Source organism: Meriones unguiculatus, chromosome X (genome assembly GCF_030254825.1).
Source record: "Meriones unguiculatus strain TT.TT164.6M chromosome X, Bangor_MerUng_6.1, whole genome shotgun sequence".
NCBI classification, from domain to species: domain Eukaryota; kingdom Metazoa; phylum Chordata; class Mammalia; order Rodentia; family Muridae; genus Meriones; species Meriones unguiculatus.
The window spans coordinates 140,676,943-140,703,046 of NC_083369.1; the positions used below are offsets into that span (position 1 = coordinate 140,676,943).

General features: G+C 39.1%; 1 protein-coding gene across 1 annotated transcript in view; it reads right to left on the reverse strand.

Annotated features, from left to right (window-relative positions):
- The window catches only part of Map3k15 (mitogen-activated protein kinase kinase kinase 15), a 145,434-nt gene that overhangs the window by 57,339 nt on the left and 61,991 nt on the right, over positions 1-26,104 (reverse strand). Inside the window, exons 7-12 of the mRNA XM_060375090.1 lie at positions 17,601-17,771; positions 13,272-13,384; positions 12,751-12,910; positions 8,532-8,682; positions 5,900-6,007; positions 993-1,042 (exon numbers count right to left, since the gene is read on the reverse strand). Coding sequence (XP_060231073.1) covers positions 993-1,042; positions 5,900-6,007; positions 8,532-8,682; positions 12,751-12,910; positions 13,272-13,384; positions 17,601-17,771 — 753 coding nt within the window. The remainder of the gene's footprint in view (positions 1-992; positions 1,043-5,899; positions 6,008-8,531; positions 8,683-12,750; positions 12,911-13,271; positions 13,385-17,600; positions 17,772-26,104) is intronic.

The following is a 26,104-nucleotide window of genomic DNA, read 5'->3' on the forward strand; positions in this document are numbered from 1 at the left end:
GTCCTGAAGTCTAGTTCAGCCCTATGTAAATCCCTACTGATGGCGGAACTGAAAGTTAGAGGTATCTCTATGGAGGGATATAAATAGAAGGCCATGATCACACCTTTTATACACAACACTGTTGCCTCATAAGATAGTCTTGAAATGTCTTTTGCATTATCTCCTGGTTTTGAGGTAGTATTACACAAGTGCACCATTATTCCTATTTAAACACTAATGTGTTCGGGACAGGATCATGCTGGGTGTGAAGGTAGTAAGAAATTCATTCAACGGCTTTCGAGTTTTATGAATCATATTTTTAGAGAAAGGACAGAAAACTCTAGCCCAAGCCCTGATTTGATTAAATCAGAAAAAGCAGAATCCTACAGAGGCTGAGTGACTTTTCACCATGCCGCATAGTAAAGGGAGAGAGTTCGTATCTACTTCAAAAATCCCTTCTTTGGACATCCTGGCAAGTTGATTAGAGCAGCTGAGATATATTTGCCTGGCTTGGGGTAAGCCACAAATGCTCACCATTCCTGATCCAAAGAGCAAGTGGTATACTTCTTGGACTATTTTATCTGTGTTCCCATTAACAGTATCCCTACCTCCAGAGTTCTGTCTAAGGGGTTCTACTCGGGTACTAGGTGCAAGTAACTCCTCACTTCAGCCCTAGCCCAGAGTTCTGGGCAAGGGTGGCGAGCAGTTGAACCTTTGGGTTCTAAAAAACTATTCTTTGTTTAGTCAACAGACAGAACTTCTTTTTAAAGCTTGATATCCAATCATTTCTTCTACTGGATTAGAAAAGTTACTATGTTACAAGCCAAGAGGCCCTTAGTAGCAGTACACTATGAATTTCATATGGGGCATTAACTAAGAAAATATTCTCTTAGGTTCTGTTAAGAAAAAGAACACCACAGCTTATAAATGAGTGGAAACATTAAAACACATTAAACACCTACAGTGTTTATATTAAGTCAAACAACATTTACATTTTTCTCTCATGCTCTTACCTTATTCCCTTAATAGAAGAGGCTGCAAAATTCCACTCATGGATTTGTTTCTGCAAGTATAAAAGACAGAAGTCAAGAGCTTCATTTTTTATCAATAAAGTAGCATTTATGGCTTCATTCTATAGTTAATTATTTTTTTTCTAGTTTGTTTTCAATAGTGATTAGGAGTTAGAGCAATATACTTCGCAAAATTTGGAACACAAAATATTTTCTGAGATGAAATTTCATGTCTCTGATCCAGTTTAAAGCAAATAATATATATCTAAAACACATAGCTTGAGATATATACACAAAAACCACACACATTGAGTAGTCTTTCATCTTCTGTCAACACAGTAGGTAAACTCTGAAATGGGCTTAGGAACAGCTCATCTCAGTTATAAAAATATTTGGAGAAGTAAGACTGACAAAACTCATTTATTTTCACTTTACTTTCTCCATGGACACACAGCTAACCCAAAGTTCATTCTTCCCTGCAGTTAGATAAGGCCTTATGTTGGAGCCCTGACCAATGGGATGTGAGAAAAACCTTTATGAAAGCTGAGCATAGGGGCATAAGTCTATATTCTTAGCACTAAGGAGGCAAAAGATTGCCACAAACCCAAGACCATATAGTAAATTGCAGGCCACTCAGGACTACAAGGTGAGAGCCTGGCTTAAAAAAAGGCAAAGGAAAACATCTTCTCATGAAAAAAACATATTTCTTTTGTTGGTATAATGTTCTTGTGGAATGTATACAATTTAAACTTGTTCATTCAAATGCTGATTTCTCTACCCCCACAATCTGGTTTCAATTCAGACATTGTATTGTGATGCTTATTCTAAGTATCACCTGTCTCAAGTTTGTATAAACATGCCACCATTTGTTCTCTGTAATTGTCATTGAAACAATCAGCCAGTGCTGAGCAATGGAGAGAATAGGGTGGGCCTTCCTGGTCCAGAAGGGAGGTGAGAGAAGCGAGTAGGAGTAGGAGAGCAAAGACCAGCAGGACAGGACTTGGAACCAGAAGGAGAGATGAATTGGACTGAAGATATGACTAAAAGCAAGTTTAATGTTGGAAAATCTGAATGGGAGGAAACTATGCAGGCTTGGAGGTTTAGGATGACATAATCATTGCCCAGCATTGTGCTCTAGGTTAATTAAGTAAATCCTAGTCTCTGTGTGGTGATTGAGGTGTAGAGCTGGTTTAGGAATAACCACTGTTTAACTAAAAGATGAATCAATAATAAATATTAATATTCAATAACATTTCTTCTTACACAAACAAGCAACAAAACCCATATGCAATATATACAATAATTGTCTACTTTCTTTTTACCCAGCTATTGCAAGATGGAATAGGTCTTCTACTAGTCTGGATATGGCATGAAACATACATAAAGTTTCATCATGTTAAAATTTTGAAATTGGGGGTTGTTGTTTTTTTAACAGCATGGGAATAAAACTAATGGGTTTCACTACATACCAAGTTTCAACTTTCAAAAATAGTTGTCTCTTCCCTCTACCACCATTCCTTGCTCTTAAACTTTGCAGAAAGTTAGGCCTTAGAAGGAATGTCTACATTATAGTTTCAGAAAAGCCAAGACTACACCACCAACATATAATTGTAGAAAATAATTTTAAATAGGAAAAGCCACTTGTTCGTCCTGAGGTTGTTTGAAATTAGTTCTTTGGAATTAAATATACCATAGTAATAATGAAACACCATAAAGCAGCCTGGACTCCCAACCAAGGGAGCAGGTTATTCAGTATTTCCTAACACACTACTACCTCATACTTCCAATGAGTTTGAATTTTTAATTGAAAAAAATCACAGGAATTGAATCTCATTCTGTACTGACATCACATGAAGTTGTATACATGTATAAGAGTATTCTCTTTCCATCATCCATACCTAAGCCACCAGGAAAAATAAAACTGTGAAGAAAAATGTCATCTTACTATAGGCAACTCACTCTTGCTTTTCTATTTTGAAGATTTTCAAATTGTAATGAAGGCAAATATAGAATGTGTCTCACAGGAAAAAAATAAAAATTTGCTCTCTCCAACATTTCCTCTAACAAGTATAAGACCTTAACAAAACATTTCATTGTCAAGGAAAACTTGCTTTGTGGATAGGTCTTTTCCATTTTTTACTAAGACACGTTTATTTACTATTAGTGAGACACATGCACCAAGGGGAATTTCAGTTAAGAACCATCAACCCAGGCTGGAGAGATTGCTCAGAGGTTAAGAGCACCTACTGCTCTTTCAGAGGTCCTGAGTTCAATTCCCAGCAACCACATGGTGGCTAACAACCATCTATAATGGGATCTGGTGCCCTCTACTTGTGTACAGGTGTACATGCAGATAGAACATTATGTACATAATAACAACTAAATCTTAAAAACAAAACAAAACCATCAACCATCCCAGGATTCAAATGAGGGGAGCCACATTGGTAGAAATGCATGATACCAAAACCATTATGCTTTTATAGCATTAGTTTTTTTTTCTACAACCGTTTGTCAAAATGTGAGGTATTTTACATCTAGATCAATGAAATTATGAGACTACAGAAATGAACTTTGAAGATTCCACTACATTTTAAGTAGCATACATGGTAAATGAAAATAAGCAAGTTTAGGGGGTGGAATAGGAATTTCCATCTCAAGGACGTGGACATGGGCCTTAGAAGTCTGCCTAAAGGGAACTGGAGCAAGTTTTACTGATGTTCTACTCTTTGACCTATGCTGTCTTCTGATGTATGTTTACCTTGTAAATTCACCACATTGTACATTTATGATTTGCACATATTTTCATGTATATCTTATATAGAGATTGACTTTCCCCAGTCTGTAATATTGGGGACGAGAAATGTTTCAGATTCTATAACATTTCCATAGACCTTAATATTTGAAGATCTCTGATCTAAATATCTGAAATCTAAAATGCTCCAAAATCCAAAGATTTTTGACTAGTAACATTAAAAGAATTTCAGATTTTGGAATATTTCAGACTTTCAGATTAGGGAGGTGCCACCTGTACCTCAATGACAAGATTTTAGAAAAGAAAAAAAGAGGAGCAAATTAAATAAAATGTCTGCACTCTTCAAATGACACATATCTATTATGTTCGAGCACATACATGTGTATAAATTATATCCATATGAAATATAGATATATAAAATGTCTCTCTTTTGCACTCAAGTATTTAATATGTGCGGTGCAGGAAAAATACAAGCACATCATGGCAACTCATCCTATTAATGATTGCTAACTGTATTTTCAACAACAAGATTGCTTTAGAGTTAAATATTAGACAAGGTTACTGGCCTTCACTTGAGGTCTGATTATGTCTGCTAAGGCATTTCTAATCTGAATTTGAGCCTCTGTTTATTTTACAATGCTGCATTTTATTTGCAAAGATAATGCTTCTTTTTACCTGATAACATAATCAATCCCAGTTTTTTGCTAACAGGGAAAAAATAAATCTTCCCATGCCCAGCTAATGGTAGAAGTCCCCCCATACTCCATGGAAACACACGTATGGCAAATAAAGCTATCTAATGCTCTTGTCACAGGTGCTGTGCTTCATGACTATAGAATTTATGAAGGAAAAAACCCACTGAAGTACTTTTGATAAACAGATGAAGATACTGTTTCTACCACAAAGCTGAAGACCCAGCTTAGTACTCTGTAATTCTTTTAACGGGCAACCGTTAGTATAAATATAACCTCGTATAGGTTTGATAGTAACTACTGAAATTCTAAACATATTTTGTAGTCAGGCAAGCCCATCTCTAAGATGCACACTGGCATGTCACTGGCCAGGGTAAAAAAGTGGATGAATCTTAATGAGTATCAGTAAAAAAGATAAAACACAGTAAGTACTGAAAAATACACCATCCCATAAGAAAACGTAAGGAACATGTCATTTTAAAATTCAGGTGGCAGGGGTTGCTGGGCATTGGTGGTGCACGCCTTCAATCCCAGCACTTGAGAGGCAGAGGCAGGCAGATCTCTCTGAGTTTGAGGCCAGTCTGGTCTACAGAGTGAGTTCGGGGACAGCCAGACCTACACAGAGAAAACCTGTTTTGAAAAACAAACAAAAAAATCAGGTAGCTGGGTGTGTGCTTTCTGAAAAACTGTTAATGATGTATAGAAGTTTCAAAAGAAAAAAATGTTAGGCCCAATGTAAAAGTACTTCCTGTACAATCTTCATGACCTAAATTTGATATTTGATCTCCAAATCCCACAGTGGAAGGAGAACATCAAAATTTGAAAGTTGTCCTCTGACCTTCATATGCAAGTTGTGACCATACACACATACACACAACACATATGCATGCACACATGGATGCACGCATGCACACACTTAAATAAAGTTTCTAACGTTTAAAAAAATTTAAAGCAGAATAAATGTATGTTGAATGGTTGCACCATAATTTAAAATGTCTCTGTGTATAAAATAGGGAATGCATATATGTATATTATAAACATGTAAGTGAGTTTCGAGAAAAGATAGAGTGATGTCCACCAAATCACTAGAGTTGGGGATGGAAATTGGGACAAGGTTTGAAAATATGAAGGAACATTTTATATCCTGTATCTACTTCCTTATGATCTAACTTTTGGAAAAAAACAGCAAAACTGTACTTGGTTTATATTCATATTTATTATACATAAACAAGCACATTCCACTTACACACCCACATACATACGAATGCATTCTATACCATCATACACAAAATAGAGAATCTCTCTTCTTTCATCTATGCTTATACTTTCATGAACAGTCTGATAATTTACAAGTTAAACATGGATGCCTATTATTCTAATACTAGCACAAAATTTGTTCTCTTTGAAAAATCAAATCATTGATTAAATAATATGAAAGAAAGGGATATTCATGACTTTTCCCTTACCATTTCTGTGGGTGAGACATGCCATAAAGATACAGTTCTTTCCTCAGCTTCATTGTTGATAGAAACATAAGAAGGTTGGTAGACTTTGCTTGGTTCTATTACCAGAACCTAAAAGGAGAACAGATTTTTACAAAGCACAGCAGTCTACAACAGATGACCCTGCTGAGTTGGAGTCAGGCCTATAGCCCGGCAGGTGAGTCATTATCTGCATGAGGGCTCTGTTCCAATGAGGGCACCTAGAACATGGAATGCACAAGAGTATCCAATCCAGTGCCACCTAATACTTCAAAAAGTGTAAGAGAGAAACAGGAAAGTTGGGCCTCATCACACAGGAGGACAAGAAAGGCCTGCCTGAAAAGGTGACAGGAGTTGTCTCCTGTGCCAATGAGTTCAAGGCTCTTCCTCAGTTTTTTTGCTTTTTGTTTTCTAGTAGATTTAGTGTGTCTCATTTTATGTTGAGGTCTTTGATTCACCTGGACTTCAGTTTTGTGCAGGGTGATAAATATGAATCTATTTGCATTTTTCTACATGTGGACATCCAGTTAGACCAGCACCATTGGTTGAAGATGCTATTTCTTTTCCACTGTATGGTTTGGCCTTTGTCAAAAATTAAGTATCTGTATGTGTGTGCATGTATTTCTGGGTCTTTGGTTCTACTCCATTGATCTACCAGTCTGTTTCTATGTGCCAATACCATGCCATTTTTATTACTGTTGCTTTGTAGCACAGTTTGAGATCAGGGATGGAGATACCACCATATCTTTTATTGTACAGGGTTGGTTTAACAATTCTGGATTTTTTGATTTTCCATATGAAATTGAGAATTGTTCTTTCAAGGTCTATAAAGAACTGTGTTTGATGGGAATTGCAGTGAATCCATAGATTACTTTTGGCAGGATGGCCATTTTTACTATGTTAACCCTACCAATCCATGAGCACTGGAGATCTTCCCATCCCATAGGCATCTCAGTCTCAATGTGCCTTCCCTACTAATGGGAACAGTGGCTGTCTCTGACATGGACTAAGTGGCCAGCTCTTTGATCACCTCCCCTTGGGGTGAAACAGCCTTTCCAGGCTACAGAGAAAGAATGCAGCCAGTCCTGATGAGACCTTATAGGCTAGAATCAGATGGAAGGGGAGGAGGACCACCCCTATCAGTGGACTGGGGTAAGGGCATATAGGGAGAACGGGAGGGAAGGAGGGACTGAGAAGAGATGAAGGAGGGGGCTACAGATGCAAAGTGAATAAATTGTAATAAACAATAACTTAAAAAGACAAAAATGTGACAGAAGAAAGAAGGAAGTTACAGTTTTTGAGAGAAATAAGGAAGCAGGCAGGTGGCCAGCAAGGACCAACATGTACATATGCAGGGAAATGGAAACTGAGTGGTGTGTGCTTCAGTAGTGTTGGTTAACTGGTTAAGAATATGGAAGGGAAAAGAAGAAGAAATGGAAGGGGAGAGAAAGAGGGCAGGTAGAGATGTAGGTGGGAAGAGAGGATGAGGAAATGAATCTCCCAAACAAAGCAACCGACATGTTTAATATGGCAAACCTATGTAGGGCCTACACAAGTTGTCTGCTTTGTTACTGATTTCTACCTATCCAGTTTGAATTTTTAAAATTTAAACAAGGTTTTAAAATGTATTACCCAGAAACAAAAAATTATAATCATTTCCAACAATTACATTTTTGAGTAGTTAATGAAATTCTTTTAAACGACACCCACATTCACAAAGTCTCAGGGGACAAATATGAAATACAATTATTGAAATGCAATTTCCAGAATATTTGAATATCTTACTTATAAAAATTTATGAGAATCCCATAAAACTGAAACAAAAACTAAATGAAAAGCTAAAAGCAATTCTGTTTTTACACCAAAGATTTAAATATTAATTAGTAGCACTGGAGGCAAAGCAAAGCTTAGGAAAAGTCAGCTTTAAATTCCATGTACAACATTTTTTTGGAACAAGATCTCTTTGTTTTAACCCTATTATTTTTTGAACCTGATAGCTCTTGTGTGTGAGAGGGGGAGGGTGCTATGTTATGTACTGGGGGCATTTAGCATCCTCTCTACTCCTTATACCTAATTGATTGTCAGTAGCATCAACTCTTTTTTTTCTGTTTTTTTTTTTCAATGCAGTTTATTTAGGAACCTTGAACAATCATCTGACCCGGGGAAAGCCAGCCCACAGCTTAAATAGCCTCTGGGTAGCCAACCCAGGCGTGCCACGAGGGCAATGCAGATAGGTCCACATACATGGAAGCATAGCATCAACTCTTACCCCTAGTTCTAACAACCAAAAATGTCTCTAAATTCTGCCAAAAGTCCCTTGAGTGGAACAAAATTACATTCAGTTGAGAACCACTATTTGAGAGGCAACTTTTCCCCAGAGGCTAACTTATCATTTGCTGATTCCACAGAGAACTATTATCCAAATATTACAAACTGCAGTTTTCTCACCTTTCAGAGGTTTTAATAACTTCATAGCATGAACCTGTAGTTTTTTTTTTCCTATCTTCATGGATTGGTATATATCAATGGTAAGGAATTTTCCTAGAAGGTGCCAGTTCTCGGTTTAATCCCAGCAATGGAACAAGCAAGCAACCCCTGCCCATTTAGCATATCTTACTGGAAATCTGAGTCCTTTGGTAACTTCATTTGTTGATTCAAAAATTATATCTAACCAGAAGTTAAGCCGTTCCTGTCTGGGTGAATGCTCTGTAATGGGTTTCTTGAAGCGCTGAATTAACAGCAAGTTCTGAACTAATGACCGTAGATACCTGGGGAGGGAAATCACAAACCTCATGAATTACATTCCTAAAGAAACTGAAATCAATTGTAACCCCCTTAAAAGAAGCTTCCCAAAGCCTTATGTACTTCAATTCACATTTGTCACAAGCTCTTCATAAAGTCACCCAGCAGTCACATAACTAAATCGCAAGAAATGCAAACAGCAGGCAAAATCAGTGCAACAGAATTGTAAAAGAGAGTTTTTACTAACACTTCAATTTTAGTACATACTGTCCAATGTTTCTTGGCTTTTTGGCTAAGACCAATCATCAGTACGACATCTACTCGTAGTGGTAAGCATGGGGTAACTATTTTAGAAAACAGAAGCAATTAGTTCAACAGAAAAAGCAATTGCAAAATGCAATATGTCAAACTCCTTCAATTTTTTTTTTAGGTAACCTTTATGTTTTGAGGTATTTTTAGAAACAGTATACCAAAACCTGTATAAACTTGATCCACCATGCTCTACTGACAAATCATGCAAATCCACAGTATAGTACACAATCAAAATTGTGCCATTGATAGAGTCAAGGTAAAGCTCAATCCCACACTATAAACCACCACGTTGCATTCCTATAGTAACAACTATTTTTTCCTATCCCTATCCTTTCCCTCAATTCCAGAAACTGCTTATTTAAAACTTGTTGTCTTTTACTGCTATTACTACTACTAATAATAATCGTGATCATGATGATAATCACCATCATCACATCATCATCATCATCATCACATCATCATCATCATCATCATAATCACCGTCATCTGGCTAGGTCCACTTTCATGTCAGAAAGTGATTTTGCCCATACTTTATTATCTTCAAGCGAACAGAATATTTGTAAACATACTTGTCAGGCAGTGGGGGTCACACCCTCTCTGGCACTAAATAGGGATGGTTCATATGAAAGCATCATTGTATTATTTGGTTCTTTGAAGATAAGATATAGCATTGATCTAGAAAAGTAGACCAGTTCAGACTCTAGCTGACTTGCTTGGGTACTTACCAGGTCTTAATGCTCCAAACTTGACACATTCCACATACAGCTATGGCTCTTGTCTAGATACTATTGCTGCTCTAAGCTCTGGAATATCCTGTCTGCTAAGAATGTGTTTTTCAGGGGTCTCAGGCCATGCTAGACAGTCTTCACTAACACTATGACTCACGGTGGAAGAAGCCTTCCTTGGTCCATGCACTATGTAAGTTTGACCTCTAGAGAAGCTGAAGACTGTGGCAGTTACAGCTGCATGAACACTTAGTGCCCACACAATTTCTCCTAATAAGAAAGCTGAACGTCAAGGCTTACTGGACTTTCCTGGCTGCCAACACTGCACAGCTGATGTCACATGTTGGTGACGGGGTAACTATGCACACTGTGTTGCATCATGGTGACGGGGTAACTATGCACTGTGCATACTGCTGCGCTGGGAGATGGGAATTGAAAGTGTGGACATACTCTCCAGACACATTATCCAAGTGCCTCTGCCAGCACTAATTTAATCTGTATTACTTCAATTTTACAAGTCATAACATTAGTATACGAGCATTTCTGGGTTTTGTTTAAATTCTAAACATCATACTGGCTTTTGGGTACTGGGCACTCTTGATGGTAAGCACAACACTGTCTGCGACCCTGGCATTTCCTCCCTCTGAAGTGTACTCCATCTCTTCCAGTGACAGCAATGGACGTTTTAGGATGATGTACACAGTAGCCATTCTAGCAGGGCTAGAGAGCAAATACTCTTTTAGTCTAAGAGAACTTCTAAAATGTTGATATGGCTTAAAGGCCAAATGTTAGTTTGCTCAGATTGGGGAGAATGGAGATTGGAGAAATTCCTACCCTCAGAATCCCACTGGTATGCTAAACTGGTGAGTAAGAAGTAGCAGGTGAACATGGGACATTTACATTTTTTAAATATGCACGTGTAAGGTGACCCCTGATCAGACAATCAGAAATCTGAAATGTTCCAAAACCATAAACTTTTTGAGTGTTGTATCTGCATATCTGTTTTTATTACAGCACTGTTCACAGTAGCAGACTCATGCAATCAACCCAGGTGTCATCAACAGGGAAAACGTGGTATACATAAATAACCGAGTATTATTTGACTATGAAGAATGAAATTATATCATTTGAAGGAAAATGAATGGTACTGAAAATCATCATATTAAGCGAAAAATTCCAGGCCATGTAGGAAAAATATGGGGAAATGTAGTCTTAATTTTAGAAAAGACTTGAAAGTAGGAGGGGTCCTACTTGGAAGAGGAAGGAGATCAAACGGAAGGAGAGAAGATGAGACAAAGTAATGGAGGTGGGCAGTTAGCATATGATCACTCACACAGAATTTAACAATGAAATCCATCATTTTTTATAATCAACATACACAAATTTTAAGTTTTGGGTTTTGAAACAGTTCAGATTTGAGTTAGGGATGTTCAAGTAGTGGAGTCTATACAAATATTCAAAAAGCCTTCCAAACTCCCAAATCTCAAATGCTTAGGGTTTCCAGTATTTCAGATAAGGAATATTCAACCTGAAATAAATCTGTATTTTAGGAAATTCAGATAACATGGACATGAGAAAACACAAAATTAAATATTTTATAAGGGCATCACTCTAAGATAGTACTACCAATACCTAGGATAACATCCCTATTTATTATTTACTCACTATGCAAGTATCTACCAAGCATTTATTATGATACTACAGCAATCATAAAGTAACCACAATTCTAATGGAGCTTCATTTATCGATAGGGAAGTCTGATAGTGCCCTTGCTTTTTCGGTGACTAGCATACCAAGTACACTTTTTTTAATTGAAACTAGAGCCTATAGAAAAATAGATGTCAAAGTGCAGTTGTAACAGCAGCTTATAATTTGAAAATGCAAATTCCCAGGCTCTCCCACAGAGCACCTGAAGGAGACACTGGAGTTTGGGCATCACAGTTTATGCTTTCATCAACATAGATGATTTCGGTGCACAGTAAAGACTGGTATCCATTAGTGCAGAAAAGCACAATTTGCACCTGGCTCTTCTCAGTCTCTGATAAACTCTGAACATACTTTAGGTCTTTTAAGTAGTCTTTCCTGCACAGTTAAATGACCGACTCCTGGGTTGTCCTAGAGCTGTGGCTACGTCACCATTTTATTCATTTACTCTATTACCAGTCATTTCTCCATGTTTTTGTTGGAGTTGAACATCATTTTTTCTCCAAAAATTGGCTTTAAATACTCATCAGGGTGGGTGCCACATGAAAGAGATGGGGTAAAAGCTTGTTAAAGTTGCCCTGAGAGACATAAAAGGGGGGACCTATGTGACAAGGCCACAAGGGTGTCCCATTCCTACCACAGAACAAGGGAGTAGAGTCTCTCTGGGGGGTCTCGGGGTTATGTAGGAGCCCTTCCCCCCTTGGAGGTAGATTATTTGGGAGGAACTGAAGAGCAGCTCCCAAGGTGCCAGGGGCAGGCAGAAGCAGGCATCATCTTCCTCAGGTACTGCTGGGACTCCGTGGTACTACTGTGGCCAGAGTCCCTTCTAATGGGCTAGCTGGCTAGGGTTCTTCAGGCCTGGGGATAGGTTGTTGAACATCCAGGCCGTACAGCAACTGAAGAGGATGGCAACACCCTTGATGAAGGTCCACAGAATACCCTACATCACCACCATGGCCAGGGGACCTTTCAGGCCTCCAGCTCAGGAACATCATTTTCCTACTGTTCTTTTTCAGTGTTACTCTAGGCTTTATCACAAGAACATATAAATAAACAACATTTTGCATTTGAAGACACAAACTAAAATAGGTCAAGAGGACTGACAGTCTAGTCTCAGGGATAGAGCATGCAAGATACATTCCAGGTGAGCACATATCTGTCTCCTTTACCCTGAACATAAACGCAAGGTACCCTCAGAGCTGTTATGTCTGCCTTAGCTGCTTTAAAGGAGATGCCAGAAGGCAAAAGAGCAGCTGTTGTTCTGCTGCATTTCACATTTTCTCCTTGAGTGAGACATTTTAGAACAGGTTCTGATTTGGACACATGAAATTACTAGGCACGGGTGGGACTTACCAGACTGGGGGTTTCAGTTTGAACAGCCTCTCTGCTGCATGGACAGCCTTCCCAATATCACTTGCCAGCATGCTGACGGTGAAGAACTGGCCTACATCCCAGTAATTTTTCATTTTCTCCAGGCTCCCTTTTCTTCCCAATAAACTGTTCAGCCGGACACCTTAAGAATTTGAATTTTGGTATCATGAAAGAACTTGCTAGTTCTGCCATATTATACAAGACTTTAGGAAAAGGACAAGCAGGCATTTCATGTGGCTGCTTGTCAGGTACGCTATTGGAAAGTAACTGAAAAGTTATCGCTAGAACATACATAATACATATGTCAAGTCTCACTATGTAGGCTTGGCTATTTGTAAGTCACTATGTAAAACAGGCCAAGCTCAGGGAGATCCACCTGCCTCTGCCTCTTGAGTACTGTGAGTAAAGATGTCTATCACGATGCTCAGCAAATTCAACAGAATTTTTTAATGTTCAACTTGTATAACCAAAGCATAAACATCTGCAATAATAAGCAGTTTTACCTATTCTCCTTAGTTCCATTGAAGTTTCAAACCGTTGTCCAGCAACTATCAGCAAAACTGCAAGGTTAATTCCAGAATAAAGAGATGACTGCAGTTCAAACCCTTTGCGATACCTATAATTATAGAACCACCAAATTCTTAGTACATCATCTTATTTCAGAATGAAATGTGCAGACGATAACATAAACTACCTTCTCATGAAAAGAATTACTACGCTAATGTTTTATAGTTCCTCCCCTAACCCTGACAAACAGGTACACAGAGCATCGGTGTTTTGATGATGTTTGATGATGAAATAGCAATACAATACCTTACACCAAGAAGTTCTTAGATTTCATCCTAAGGCTTATATTTTGATTCTGAAAGCCTATATTGACTAGATAAATAGGGAAATCATATGAAAGCCTACAAGAGAAATATAAAAATCCATTATAATCCTCACAGATGACCATAAATAGGTATCTAAATCTCATTTTAAGTTAAACTCTCAGTATACACTGGATACTTTTATTTTATAGAAACAGCATCAATCATGGGTCATTTCTTTACATGACATTTGCTTGCTTACATTATCACAACACTGAATCACTTCTTCATGTATGAAGACAATGTTTGAATCTCAGATACTAAATGGCAATCAATGCAAATGTACAAGGGAGGTAAGGCGCATGAAATCTACCCCATCAGGGTAGGGAATGAGATAAAAACTAGGAGTATCGTTTTATAGGAAAACTTTACAGTTTCTTTTTAACCCCCTCTCTTTATTTATTTTTTTTTACTTGACATAAACTGTTTATTAGCAAGTATGACTTCTCTGATAAGGAAAAGTAATTTATTCAGTGGAGTGGTAACACAAACACAGTTGAATACCAAGGATTTGTAAACCAGGAGTGATATTCTTTTCATTTATGTGACAAGAGAATTTAGTGACACAACGAGCTCTTAAAGGGAAAATTATTAAGTCAGTTAAAATGTGATTTTATGATTTTTGGAGGATAACTCAGGCACCCCCAGAACACATACTAGAGGATACCAAGTCACTGATACTCCACTCAACAGAAGTCTAACATTTCTCTAACTCTTTCAGTGTTGCAACACTTAAAATTTCATGTCTCAGTGGGTTTTTCCCATTTTTTTCTGTCACAGTGAAAAGTTATACCAAAGCTAAGCATGGTAGAGGGTCATGCCTCTATTCCCAGCACTTGAGAGACTGAGACAAAAAAATGATGAACTCAATAACATCATTTTTAATTGTTTTACTCTCTTTTATATTATAATTTATTACAATTTTTTAGTTAGTTTATTCACTTTGTATCCCAGCTGTAGCCCCCTCCCCTCCCAATCCCGCCCTTTCTCCCTCTTCTTCTCCTATGCCACTCCCCCAGTCCAATGCTAGGGGAGGTCCTCCTCCCCTTCCATCTGACCATAGTCTATCAGGTTTCATCAGGACTGGCTTCTTTGTCTTCCTCTGTGGAAGACAAAGGCTGCTCCCCCCTCAGGTGTAGGTGATCAAAGAACCAGCCCATGAGTTCATGCCAGAGATGGTCCCTGGTCCTATTACTGGGGAACCCTCTTGGATACTGAGCTACTTCTCTGCAGGGGTTCTAAGTTATCTCCATGCATGGTCCTTGTTTGGAGTATCTTGTCTCAAAAAACAACAACAAACAAACAAACAAACAAAAAAACCCAAAAACCTGTGCCCAGATTTTCTGTTGCTCCCCTAGTGGAGCTCCTGTTACCTCCAGGTCTTTCTATCTCCCCTTCTTTCATGAGATTCCCTGCACTCTGCCCAAAGTTTGGCTATACATCTCAGCATATGCTTTCATACCCTGCTGGGTGGAGTATTTCAGAGGCCCTCTGTGATAGGCTACTGTCCCAATTTTTTTTATGTTATGTGCATTGTTTTTTGTTTGTTTGTTTGCATTCATGTCTGTGTGGGGGTGTCAGATCCCCCTGAACTGGAATTATAGACAGTTGTGAGCTGCCATGTAGTGCTGAGTATTGAAGCCAGGTTCTCTGGAAAAGTATAAAGTGCTTTTAACCACTGAGCCATCTGTCCAGCCTTCAACATCACTTTTAAGCAGAACAGGTAGGCAAGGAGTGGGTGATAGGGAACAGAGTCTAAGAAAGTAGCTGGGAATTCCAGAAAAGTTTATGTGTATAAAAATAAGGTAGCAGAGACATAGCATATTTCTCTACCCTTTTGCTTTTGGCAGGTCACATGGCTTATTTTAACAAAATGTGGCAGAATTAAGTTCAAGTGAGTTCTGGAACATAAGACCCAATATGCCTTGCAGCTCCCACCTTCACTTTTAATATCAGCTGCAGGATATGCATGGGGGCCATCTTAGATTTTCTAGTCCTGCCTAACCCTTAAACTGATAGCAACTTTAGGAGTGAGACCTAGGAAAGTAATTGCCTCAAAACCCCACAGAATCACAAACCAGAAATGGCTACAATGTGAAGCTACTAACATTCAGGGCTGTTATATAGTAAGCCACAGCAAGGACACTGCCTAAAATATATTCATTGCCTAAAAGTGAGAATGCTTCTGTTAAAAATGCATGTCAGGCATGGCATACACTCACTTATAAGTGGATATTAGTTGTATAATATAGGACAGCCATCTACAGACCTAAAGAAGCTAAGCACTAAGAAGGACCCTAGGGAGGATGCTTAAATCTCATTCAGAATGGCAAACAGGATAGACAGAAGCGATAGAAGAGAGGAAACAGGATGGGAGCCTACTATAGAGGCTCCTCTGAAAGGATTCACCAAATAGGAGATCGAACCAGATGCTGAGAGTCAGGGCCAAACTGAGCAAAGTGCAGGGAGTCTGCTGGAAGAAGAGAAGGGCGGGGATAGAGGGACATGGAGGGGACAGGAGTCTCACAAGGAGACCAACAGAGCTAAAGGAGTTCTGGGTTCTGCATAGAGTGATGCACCAACCAGGTACCCCCTGCTCAGATGTGGCTGATTGGCAGCTGTCTCCATGTGGATCTCTGAGTGAGGGGAGAAGGGGCAGCCTCTATTATGAACTTGGTTACCTGTTGTTTGACCACTTGCCCCTGGGATGCGGCCTTGCTAGGCCACAGAGGAAGAGGATCCAGGCAGTCCTGATGAGACTTAACAAGTTATGGGCAGATGACAATGGTGAAGAACTCTCCCTTTCAGTGGACTAGGGGAAGGGGATAGGAGAAAGAGAGAGAGTGGTGGGATTGGGAGAAGCTGAAGAGGGGACTTCAATTGGGATATATAATGAATAAATTGTGAAAAATAAATTAAAATAAAAAATTAAAACCCAACAAGCATGAACCAAGCACGAGTGTTTCCCTAACATCTCTGTACTAACATCTCTGTAACTTCTCTTATCTGAAATGGGTGTTACGTGTATGATAAATAGCAAGCAGACTTCATTATCTATCAATGATTCACAAAGAAAATGCATGTCAGGCATCATCAGTCCTTGATGAAAAGTCTCCAGTGATGCCCCTTCCCATTTAATAGTAAAATAATCTTCATGTGTCATCTCATGGTTCTTCTTTTGCCTGTTTGTCACGATCACCGAGTGAGTCCAGCATACTCCTTTCCCCAGCATCTTTTCCTCTGCTCATCCCCTTCTGAGGAACTGTCTTCATAATTCTCTGTGAAGCCTATTCCTTCAGTACCTTCCTATCTCTACCTGCTTTCACTTGCCTATTTGAAATCACAAACTAGGGACTGGAACTGCAGCTCAGTGACAGAGCACTTGCCTAGCATGCACAAAGTCCAGGGAACCTCCAAAGTAAAACAAATTAAAATTTCAGGCCACTCTCCCAGCCTTCTTTCACGCTCCCTCTTTGCTCACCACCCCCAAAGCCTTTACTATCAGCTGATATGCTATAGATTTTATTTGCTTCTTGACTTTTTTTACTTTGCTCAGCAAGGCAAGGTCCTCAAAGACAAGGATTCATGTCTGCAGTGTCAGCACCTCCCATCTAGAAAAGTGTCTAGCACAAAGTAAGCCTTCAACAAATATCTGTTGAATAAAGACAGGCAGACATGAACAGCTCACTGGAAGATGAATCCCAGTGGACACAATTATTCCGGAAAGAGCGCCTGGCAGGAGTCCATCTCATGAATGAGTAAATGAATGGAATAAGCATAAACAGCAGAAACCCCTATTTCTCAAGGTTTTCTCTCAGAACCAGGAATCCAAACATTCTTTGATTGTATATACTGCAATTGTTTTCACTGTCAGTGGACAGGCATATACGTGCCCTAGGGAAAAGACCTGGCTAAGCAGCCTACATGATTCTGCTCTGTGCCGTGCCCGTGTGTGCTACTTACCACTCAATAGCACTGTCTCTGCTTGCATCCTCTTCACAATCTGAATCCAGGAAGATGTCCTTGTAGATCCTCCCACACAGGCAAAACATGTCAGGGGCTGGGTGGTCACAGCTCTGCAGAACTTGGAGCATGACCTCAAGAGCCTTCTCGCGGTCACCTGTGCTGTTTCTCCTGAAAGATAGGTTATGAGATTATAATCATGTAATTTAAGATGTTTAGGTATATACATTTGTTCTGTTCAAAGGAAAAATACTCTATAATTTCTCTTTTCCTTTTCAAATGCAGCAACTACTTAAGAACTGTGCCAGAAAATCTAATACATAAGTATAGTCAGTTCCTTTCTTGATTTTATTCTTAATACATCAGAAGGAAAAAGAGGAGAAAACAGTATAAAAAAAGATACTTAAGAGTCATGAAAATCAAATGCAATATATAAACTATGTCTGGATTCATAATCAGATAAATCCACTGTAAAAAAAAAAAGTGTAAGGGACTGGAGAAATGGCTCAGCAGTCAAGGATGCTTGCTGCTCTTGTTTTCATCTTACACCCATCAGAATGGCTAATATCAAAAACTCAAGTGACAACATATGCTGGAGAGGATGTGGAGAAAGGTGAGCCCTCCTTCATTGTTGGTGGGAATGTAAACTTGTACAACCACTTTGGATATCAATCTAGCACTTTCTCATACAATTAGGAATAGTGCTACCTCATGAAATTTGCAGGTAAATGGTGAGACCTGGAAAGGATCATCCTGAGTGAGCTGTCCCAGAAGCAGAAAGACACACACGGTATATACTCACTCATATAGACATATAACACATGATAAACCTACTAAAACCTGTACACCTAAAGAAACTAATCAAGAGAATCAAGAGAGAGGACCCTGACTAAAATGCTCAACGCCCATCCCGAAAGGCAAAGAGAATGGTCTTCAGAAGAAGAAGAAAACAGGAAACAACCTAGGAACCTGCCACAAAGGGTCTCTGAAAGGCTCTGCTCTGCAGACTATCAAAGCAGACTTATGACCAACTGTTGGGCAACGTACATGGAATCTTATGTAAGAAGTGGGAAACAGTAAGATCTGGAGAGGACAGGAACCCCACAAGGAGAACAACAGAACCAGAAAATTTAAACACAGGGGTCTTCCCAGAGACTCATACTCCAACCAAGTAGCAGGCATGGAGATAACCTAGAACCCCTGCACAGATGTAGTCCATGGCAGCTTAGTGTCCAATTGGGTTACATAGTAATGGGAAGAGGGACTGCCTCTGACATGAACTGATTGGCTTGTTCTTTGATCACCTCCCCCTGAGGGGAGAGCAGCCTTACCAGACCACAGAAGATGACAATGCAGCCATTCCTGATGTGATCTGATAGACTAAGATCAGAAGGAATGAGAGGAGGACCTCCCCTATCAGTGGACTTGAGGAGGGGCATGTGTGAAGAAGGGTGAGGGAGGATGGGACCGGGAGGGGAGGAGGGAGGACCTTATGGCTGGATACAAAGTGAATAAACTGTAATTAATAAAAATAAATAAATAAATAAATAAATAAATAAATAAATAATTTAATTATAAAAAAAAGATCCAGCTATACCATTTCTAGGAATACATCCAAAGATGCTCACCTATACAACATGGACATTTGCTCAACCATTTTTGTAGCAGCTTTATGCGTAATAGCCAGAAGCTGGAAACAACCCAGATGTACCTCAATTGAGGAATGGATACAGAAACTGTGGTTACATTTACACAATGGATTACTACTCAACAATTAAAAACAAGGAAATCATGAAATTTTCAGTCAAATGGTGGGAACTAGAAAAGATCATCCTGAGTGAGCTACTCCAGAAGCACAAAGATACTCATAGTAAATACTCACTTATAAGTGGATATTGGACATATAAGATAAACATACTAAAATCTGTACACCTAAAAAAGCTAAGCAAGGAGAACCCTGGGTAAGATGCTCAATCTTCATTCAGAAAGGCAAATAAGATAGACATCAGAAGAAGGAACAAGACAGGAGCCTACCACAGAGGGCCTCTTACTCTAACATTAAAAGATTAAAGAAATTAGTGCACAAGAGAAAAATAAAATAAAACCAGCAGGGTAGTAAAGCAGATACTGAGACTCATAGCCAAACTTTGGGCAGAGTGCAGGGAATCTTATAAGAGATAGAAAGACCTGGAAGGCCCTCTCCCTTTCCCCCTGTTTTCTCCCTCTTCTGATGCACATCCTCTTTGCCTTTCTAAATGATGATTGAGCATCTACTACAGAGGGTCCCTGCAAGACTCTACCCTGAAGGGTATCAAAGCAGATATTGAGACTTATAGACAAACTTTGGGCAGAGTGCAGGGAATCTTATGAAAGGAGTGGGAAATAATAATAAAACCTGGATAGGACAGGAGCTCCACAAGGAGAGCAAGAGACCCATAAAATCTGGGTACAGGGGTCATTTCTAAGACTAATACTCCAATCAAGGACCATTCATGGAGATAACCTAGAACCCCTGCACAGATGTAGCAAACAACCTAGATGTCTCTCAATGGAGGAATGGCACATTTACACAGTGGAATACTACTCAGCTATTAGAAACACGGACATCATGAAATTTGCAAGCAAATGGATGGAAATAGAAATGATCATCCTGAGTGCGATAACCCAGAGCCAGAAAGACACACATGGTATATACTCACTTAAAAATGTATATTAGCCATAAAGTACAGGGTAACCATGCTACAATCCCTAGGAAGGGCCCTAGGGAGGATGTGTGACTCTCACTCAGAAAGGGAAATAAAATAGGCATTGGAGGAGGGCAGGAGCTGGTTAGGAAAGGGAATAAGGAGGGGAGCAGAGGTGGGGATTGGGAGTAGGGAGGCTTGTGGGGGGGAGGTAGGGCCAGGTGAAAGAACAGAAATCAGAGGTGTGGGGCATTTCTGGGACATGCCAGAGACCCAGGATAAGGGAGGCTCCAGAGACCTAGGGTATGAGAGGCCCCAGGAAGTCTATGGGGGCCACCCTAGCTGTGACTTCTAGCAGCAGGGGATATGGAGCCTGAAGTGGCCACTTCCTGTAGCCAGGCATGAATTCCAGTGGAGGGATAAGGACACCAACCCACAAAACCCTTGACCCAAAATGTGTCCTGCCTATAAGATGTACAGGGACAATGAAGGACCAAATTTGAGGGAATGGTCAGCCAATGATTGGCCCTACTTGAGACCCACTCCATGGGAGAGAACCAGTCCCTGACACTATTTATGTTACTCTGCTATGCTTGTCGACAGGAGCATAGCATAACTGCTCTGAGACACTTCAGCCATCAGAGGAAGGACACAGATGCAGAGACCCACAGCCAAACATTAGCCAGTGCTCAGGGAGTCCTATAAAAGAGTTTTGGGAATGATGGAGGGAGCTAGAGGAGTCAAGGACTCCAGGAGAAGACTTACGGAGGAAACTAACCTGGGCCTGTGGGGGCTCACAGAGACTGAAACACCAAGCAAAGAGCATTATAGATGCTGGTCCTAGGACCCCTGCACATATGTAGCAGACACGGAGCTTGATATTCATGTGAGTCCCCAACAACTAGAGTAGGGGACTGCTCTGATTCTTATGCCTCCCTTTGGATCCTGTTTCCCTAGCCGGGCTGCCTTGTCTGGCCTCAGTGGGAGAGGATGTGCCTAGTCCTGCAGGCCTTAATATGTCAGGGATGGTTGGTACCCACGGGGGACCTCCCTCTTCTCTGAGGAGAAGGAGAGAGGAGAATGGGGTGAAGTGTGTGATGTGGGACTGGGAGGAGAGGAAGGAGTATGCAATCAGGATGTAAAGTGAATAAATATATCAATCTTCTAAAAAAGAAAAAAGTTACATTTAGAGGTAGTAAGTTCTTAGCATCTAGGTAAAGACTAAGAATAGCTCCAATTATAGAGAATTATTGAGACCCTATGTTAATCATACCAAGGTATGTTTAACACGTGCTGTAACTAACTCTGAAATTATCAAATATACTACTTTTTCCTTCCAATAGTGACATTCAAATAAACCTTGTTCTATTCAAAATAGTCAACTTAAATGAAAGCAAAGGAAGGACTTCCAAAATGTGGGAAGATCGACAAAAACAAAGTATGAAAATACCAAAATCCACTACCTTGTATGCTAATTAAAAAAATCAGTTATATTAGAGAGCACATGCCTGTCCCAACAACATTACATGCTAACAACACAGCTATAAACTTCTTATGTATTTTTTTCCAGTGCTGAAGGTAAATATTTTCTTGGTGTCAATCTCTGCACTTTGTTAATAGTTTTGATATTTTAAACTGATAAGATGTTATCACTCAAAACTGGTAAAGCTCTGAAAGATCAAACTACACAGTGATATTAATAGCCAGAGTTAAGCACCTGCTTCATTCCATGACTATTCCAGGTAATTCAGACTGAGTATCCCTAATCTAAGAGTCCAAAAAAGATTTAAAGGTATCCTATGTGGACATTGAGATTTCTTTTTAAAAATTTAATTTATTTTATGTGTATGGGTGTTTTCTTTGAATATATGTCTGTGTACCATGTACATGCAGTGTCTGTGAATGGCAAAAGAGGTAATAGGATCCTCTGAGACTGGAGTTAGAGCCTTTTCTGAACCATGTGGATGTTGGGAATAAAACACAGATTCTTTGGGAGAGCAGCTAAGCCAGTGTTCTTAACTGCTGGGGCATATTTCCAGCCCCAAATTTCTGATTTTTTATAAGGGTGTTCAACTGGTAAAGTCTGTAAATGATGTAAAATCTCGAGGAAAAAATTCTCTAAGAATGAAAATATTCTAGTCCCAAATATTTCAAGTAAGAAATGCTGTCTAAATTCCACTTTTAAGACCTTCCCTTCCTTCCTTCTTTCCTTCCTTCCTTCCTTCCTTCCTTCCTTCCTTCCTTCCTTCCTTCCTTCCTTCTTTCCTTCCTTCCTTCCTCTCTCTCTTTTTTCCTTTCTCTCTCTCTTTCTACCTACCTACCTACCTATTTATTTTTTTGAGATAGGCTCTCATATATCTCAAGATGACCTTCAAACTCAGATATGTCTGTCTGCAAAAATCTACTGAAATTATGTTTTCTGTGTTTCTAGTAATTTGGCTTTTAGAGAATTCCAGAGGCAAAAAACCCAAAACCAAACCATACAAAAACCACTTCCTCTCTGATCTCTTAACACTCTGAATAAAGAAAATGCTGTCAAATACAGGTGATTGCACTACAATTAATTTGAGGAGAATAAGTTTGCTTATTTGTGTTAATTCAAATGTGTGTGGGTATGCAATTCTCACATATGTGGTTTTTAAAACAATGGCCACTACCTTCATTCATCCCTCAATTAGCTCAATTCCCTTTCACAAACAAACTTCTATTGATAAATAAATAAGTCAGTAAATAAATGACAAATAGGAGGTAACCAAATAGGAAACAAAACACGATGATATTGTAGGTTTGTGGTGGCCAGTGAGAAGCAATGTGAGCAGAGAGAAAGGGCAAAAACTTAGTGAAAACAAAGCATGTATTGTTAGCAAGGCTGCTGTTCAGGAGGAAAAAAGATAATTCATTTTTTCAGAATTTTTGTTCATAGTGGCAGGATCCACAATAGTGAAGATGTAAAGGTAACCTAAATACCCATCAAAGAATGAAACAGAAAGTGTGGCCTATGTATACAATGAAATCTTATTCAGGCTTTAAAAGAAAGTAAGTTCTGGTACATAACACAATGGGTATTGACCTTATACTAAGTCAAATAAGGCAGGAACAGAAAACTATACTAACATAAGGTGTTGAAAGTAGTCCAATTTGTAGAAAGAATGCTGGTTATTAGATGCTCAAGGCAGGAGAAAGTGGAGTTGAAAAATAAATACACAATTTCTGCTTGGGAGATAAAAAGTTCTAGATATCTGCTTTACAACAATAAAAATGTATTCAATACTACTTAACTACAAGCTTAAAATGCTTTAAGAGTAAATTTTAGATTACATGCTTTTACAACAAAAAAAAAAACCACATTTGTTTCTTAACAAAATTATTATGAAAACAGTCTCAGCATTCAGCTACCGTCTAATACTCTAAATTACATATGCCAAACCAAATAATATAAAGAGATTGCCTAGCAATTTTAAGTCGAAATCCATGGGCTTGTTTGGGTAGACCTGTAGGCACACAAAAATATAAATTTAAAAATTTGAGATTACTGTAATTAATCATGCCATGATATTATTAAATTAACCTTAGCTTTAAAAGCTGACATTTTGTATCATGTTATGCTAAAATAACATGATTATGGACCCAGATCACATTAACCATCTATTTGTTTTATACCTTTTCTTTTTTCTTAATCCTCTCTAAAATAAAGTTGGAATTACATAATTCTAAGCTGGCAATGTTTATAGTTCTCATCATTAGTAGGAAAGCAATAACAAATAGATTTCTCTTTGCTTTTAGGCAGCTGGAGACAATGTACTATACCAATTAGAAGATGGCATTTTTTTATTCACAGCAAACTTGTAATACAGAGTGGTTATTTATTTATATAACTATTGAAATGAGGTGGTTTTACTGAATGGGGAACATATACAAAATAGACAAAAGAAGGCTGATAGGTCAGGGGATCCAAGATGGCAGCACACTGTGTCTCACGAGTAGGACCTCAGTGATTACACAGTGACCTACAGACTGAACTGTGGGTCCTAAAACACTAACTGTTTTGTTTCCTAGGTGAGAGAAGACCCCACGGCATGGGAAGCAATTGGATCCATTCTCAGGTCACCCAGCTACACCCCAGAAGAATTCCTGGGTCCCGGCAGGCACTTGGTTGCCAGCCCAGAGACACATACCTGCATGCTCTGATCACCATCTCAGACTTAAATGTGGGCACCCCAACACCAGAGACTGGGTTTTCCAGTTAAGTGAAAATGCCACGGTGAAGGAAGAAATTGGGACCAACTGACCTCTGGTACCCCAGACACCTGGAAAAGGTCCTGGGTTCCTGTAGGTATACAGTCACCAGAGTGGAGCTGTTGGCCTGCGCCTGCATGCTCTACTCACCATCCCAGAATGAACTGTGGGCCCCAAAACACAACAGACTGGGTCCTGACAGGGGGATTCTCCCCATCACAGGATTCCAACAGGCATCGGAAACTAACAGCCAACACTTGAGATAGCCAGATAGGTAGAGGCCAGCATAAAAGCACAATCAAAAAAAGCCAAAGCAATATGGCATCTACAGAACCCAGTTGTCCAGGGACAAGTAGCTCTGGACACCCTAACATAAGTGAAATACAGGAAGATAACCTTACATCTATGCGTATGCAGAAGATAATGGAGGAAACAAATAAAATGAGTAAAGAAATAAAGGAAGATAAAGTCAAACAGATTTTGGCCATGTGTAAAGAAATACAGGAAGATGCAGCCAAACAGTTTGTGGCCTTCAGAGAGGAAATAATTAAATCACTGAAAGAAATAAAAGAAACAGAGGAAAATTCAAACAAAAAGGTGAATGAATTGAAGGAAAAGCAGGAATTACAGTCAGACAGGTGAAGGAAATCAACAAAATGTTTCAAGATCTGAAGATAGAATTGGAAAAATTAAAGAAAACACAAATGGAAGAAATCATGGAGAGGAAGAACTTAGGGAAGAAAACAGGAACCTCGGAGGTAAGCATAACCAACAGAATCTCAGGTATGAAAGATACAATGGAAGAAATCAATCTATCTGTCAAAGAAAATGTTAAATCTAAAAAATTCCTGACACAAACCATCCAAGAAATCCAAGACAACATGAAAAGATAAAACCTAAGAATAATAGGAATAGAGGAAAAAGAAGATTCCCTCCTCCAAGGCCCAGAAAATATTGTCAACAAAATCATAGAAGAAAATGTCAACAATTTAAAGGAGAAGCCTATAAGCATACAAGAGGCCTACAGAACACCTAAAAAATAAGAACGAAAAAAGAAAAATTTCCCACAACATAATAATCAAAACAATAAGTATACAGAACAAAGAAAAAATACTAAAAGCTGCAAAGGAAAAAGGCCAGGTAGCATATGATGGGTTTGCAAACCCATCAGAATCACACCAGAATTCTCAACAGAGACTATGAAAGCCAGAAGGGCCTGGACATACATCATGCAGACCCTAAGAGAACACAGGTGTCAGTCCAGACTACTATGCCCAGCAAAACTCTCAATCATCGTAGATGGAGAAAATAAGATATTCAAGGACAAAAACAAATTTAAACAATACCTAACCACAAATCCAGCATTACAGAAGATAATGGAAGGAAAAACAGAACCCAAGAAAAGTAACTACATTCAGGAAAACACAGGAAATAAATAAGTTCACTACAGCAAATAGCCAAGCACACAAACATGCTACCACAACCAACATCAACATCAAAGGATCTAAAAGCCAGAAGTCATTAATCTCTCTCAATATCAATAGACTCAACTCTCCAATAAAAAGACACGGACTAACAGAATGG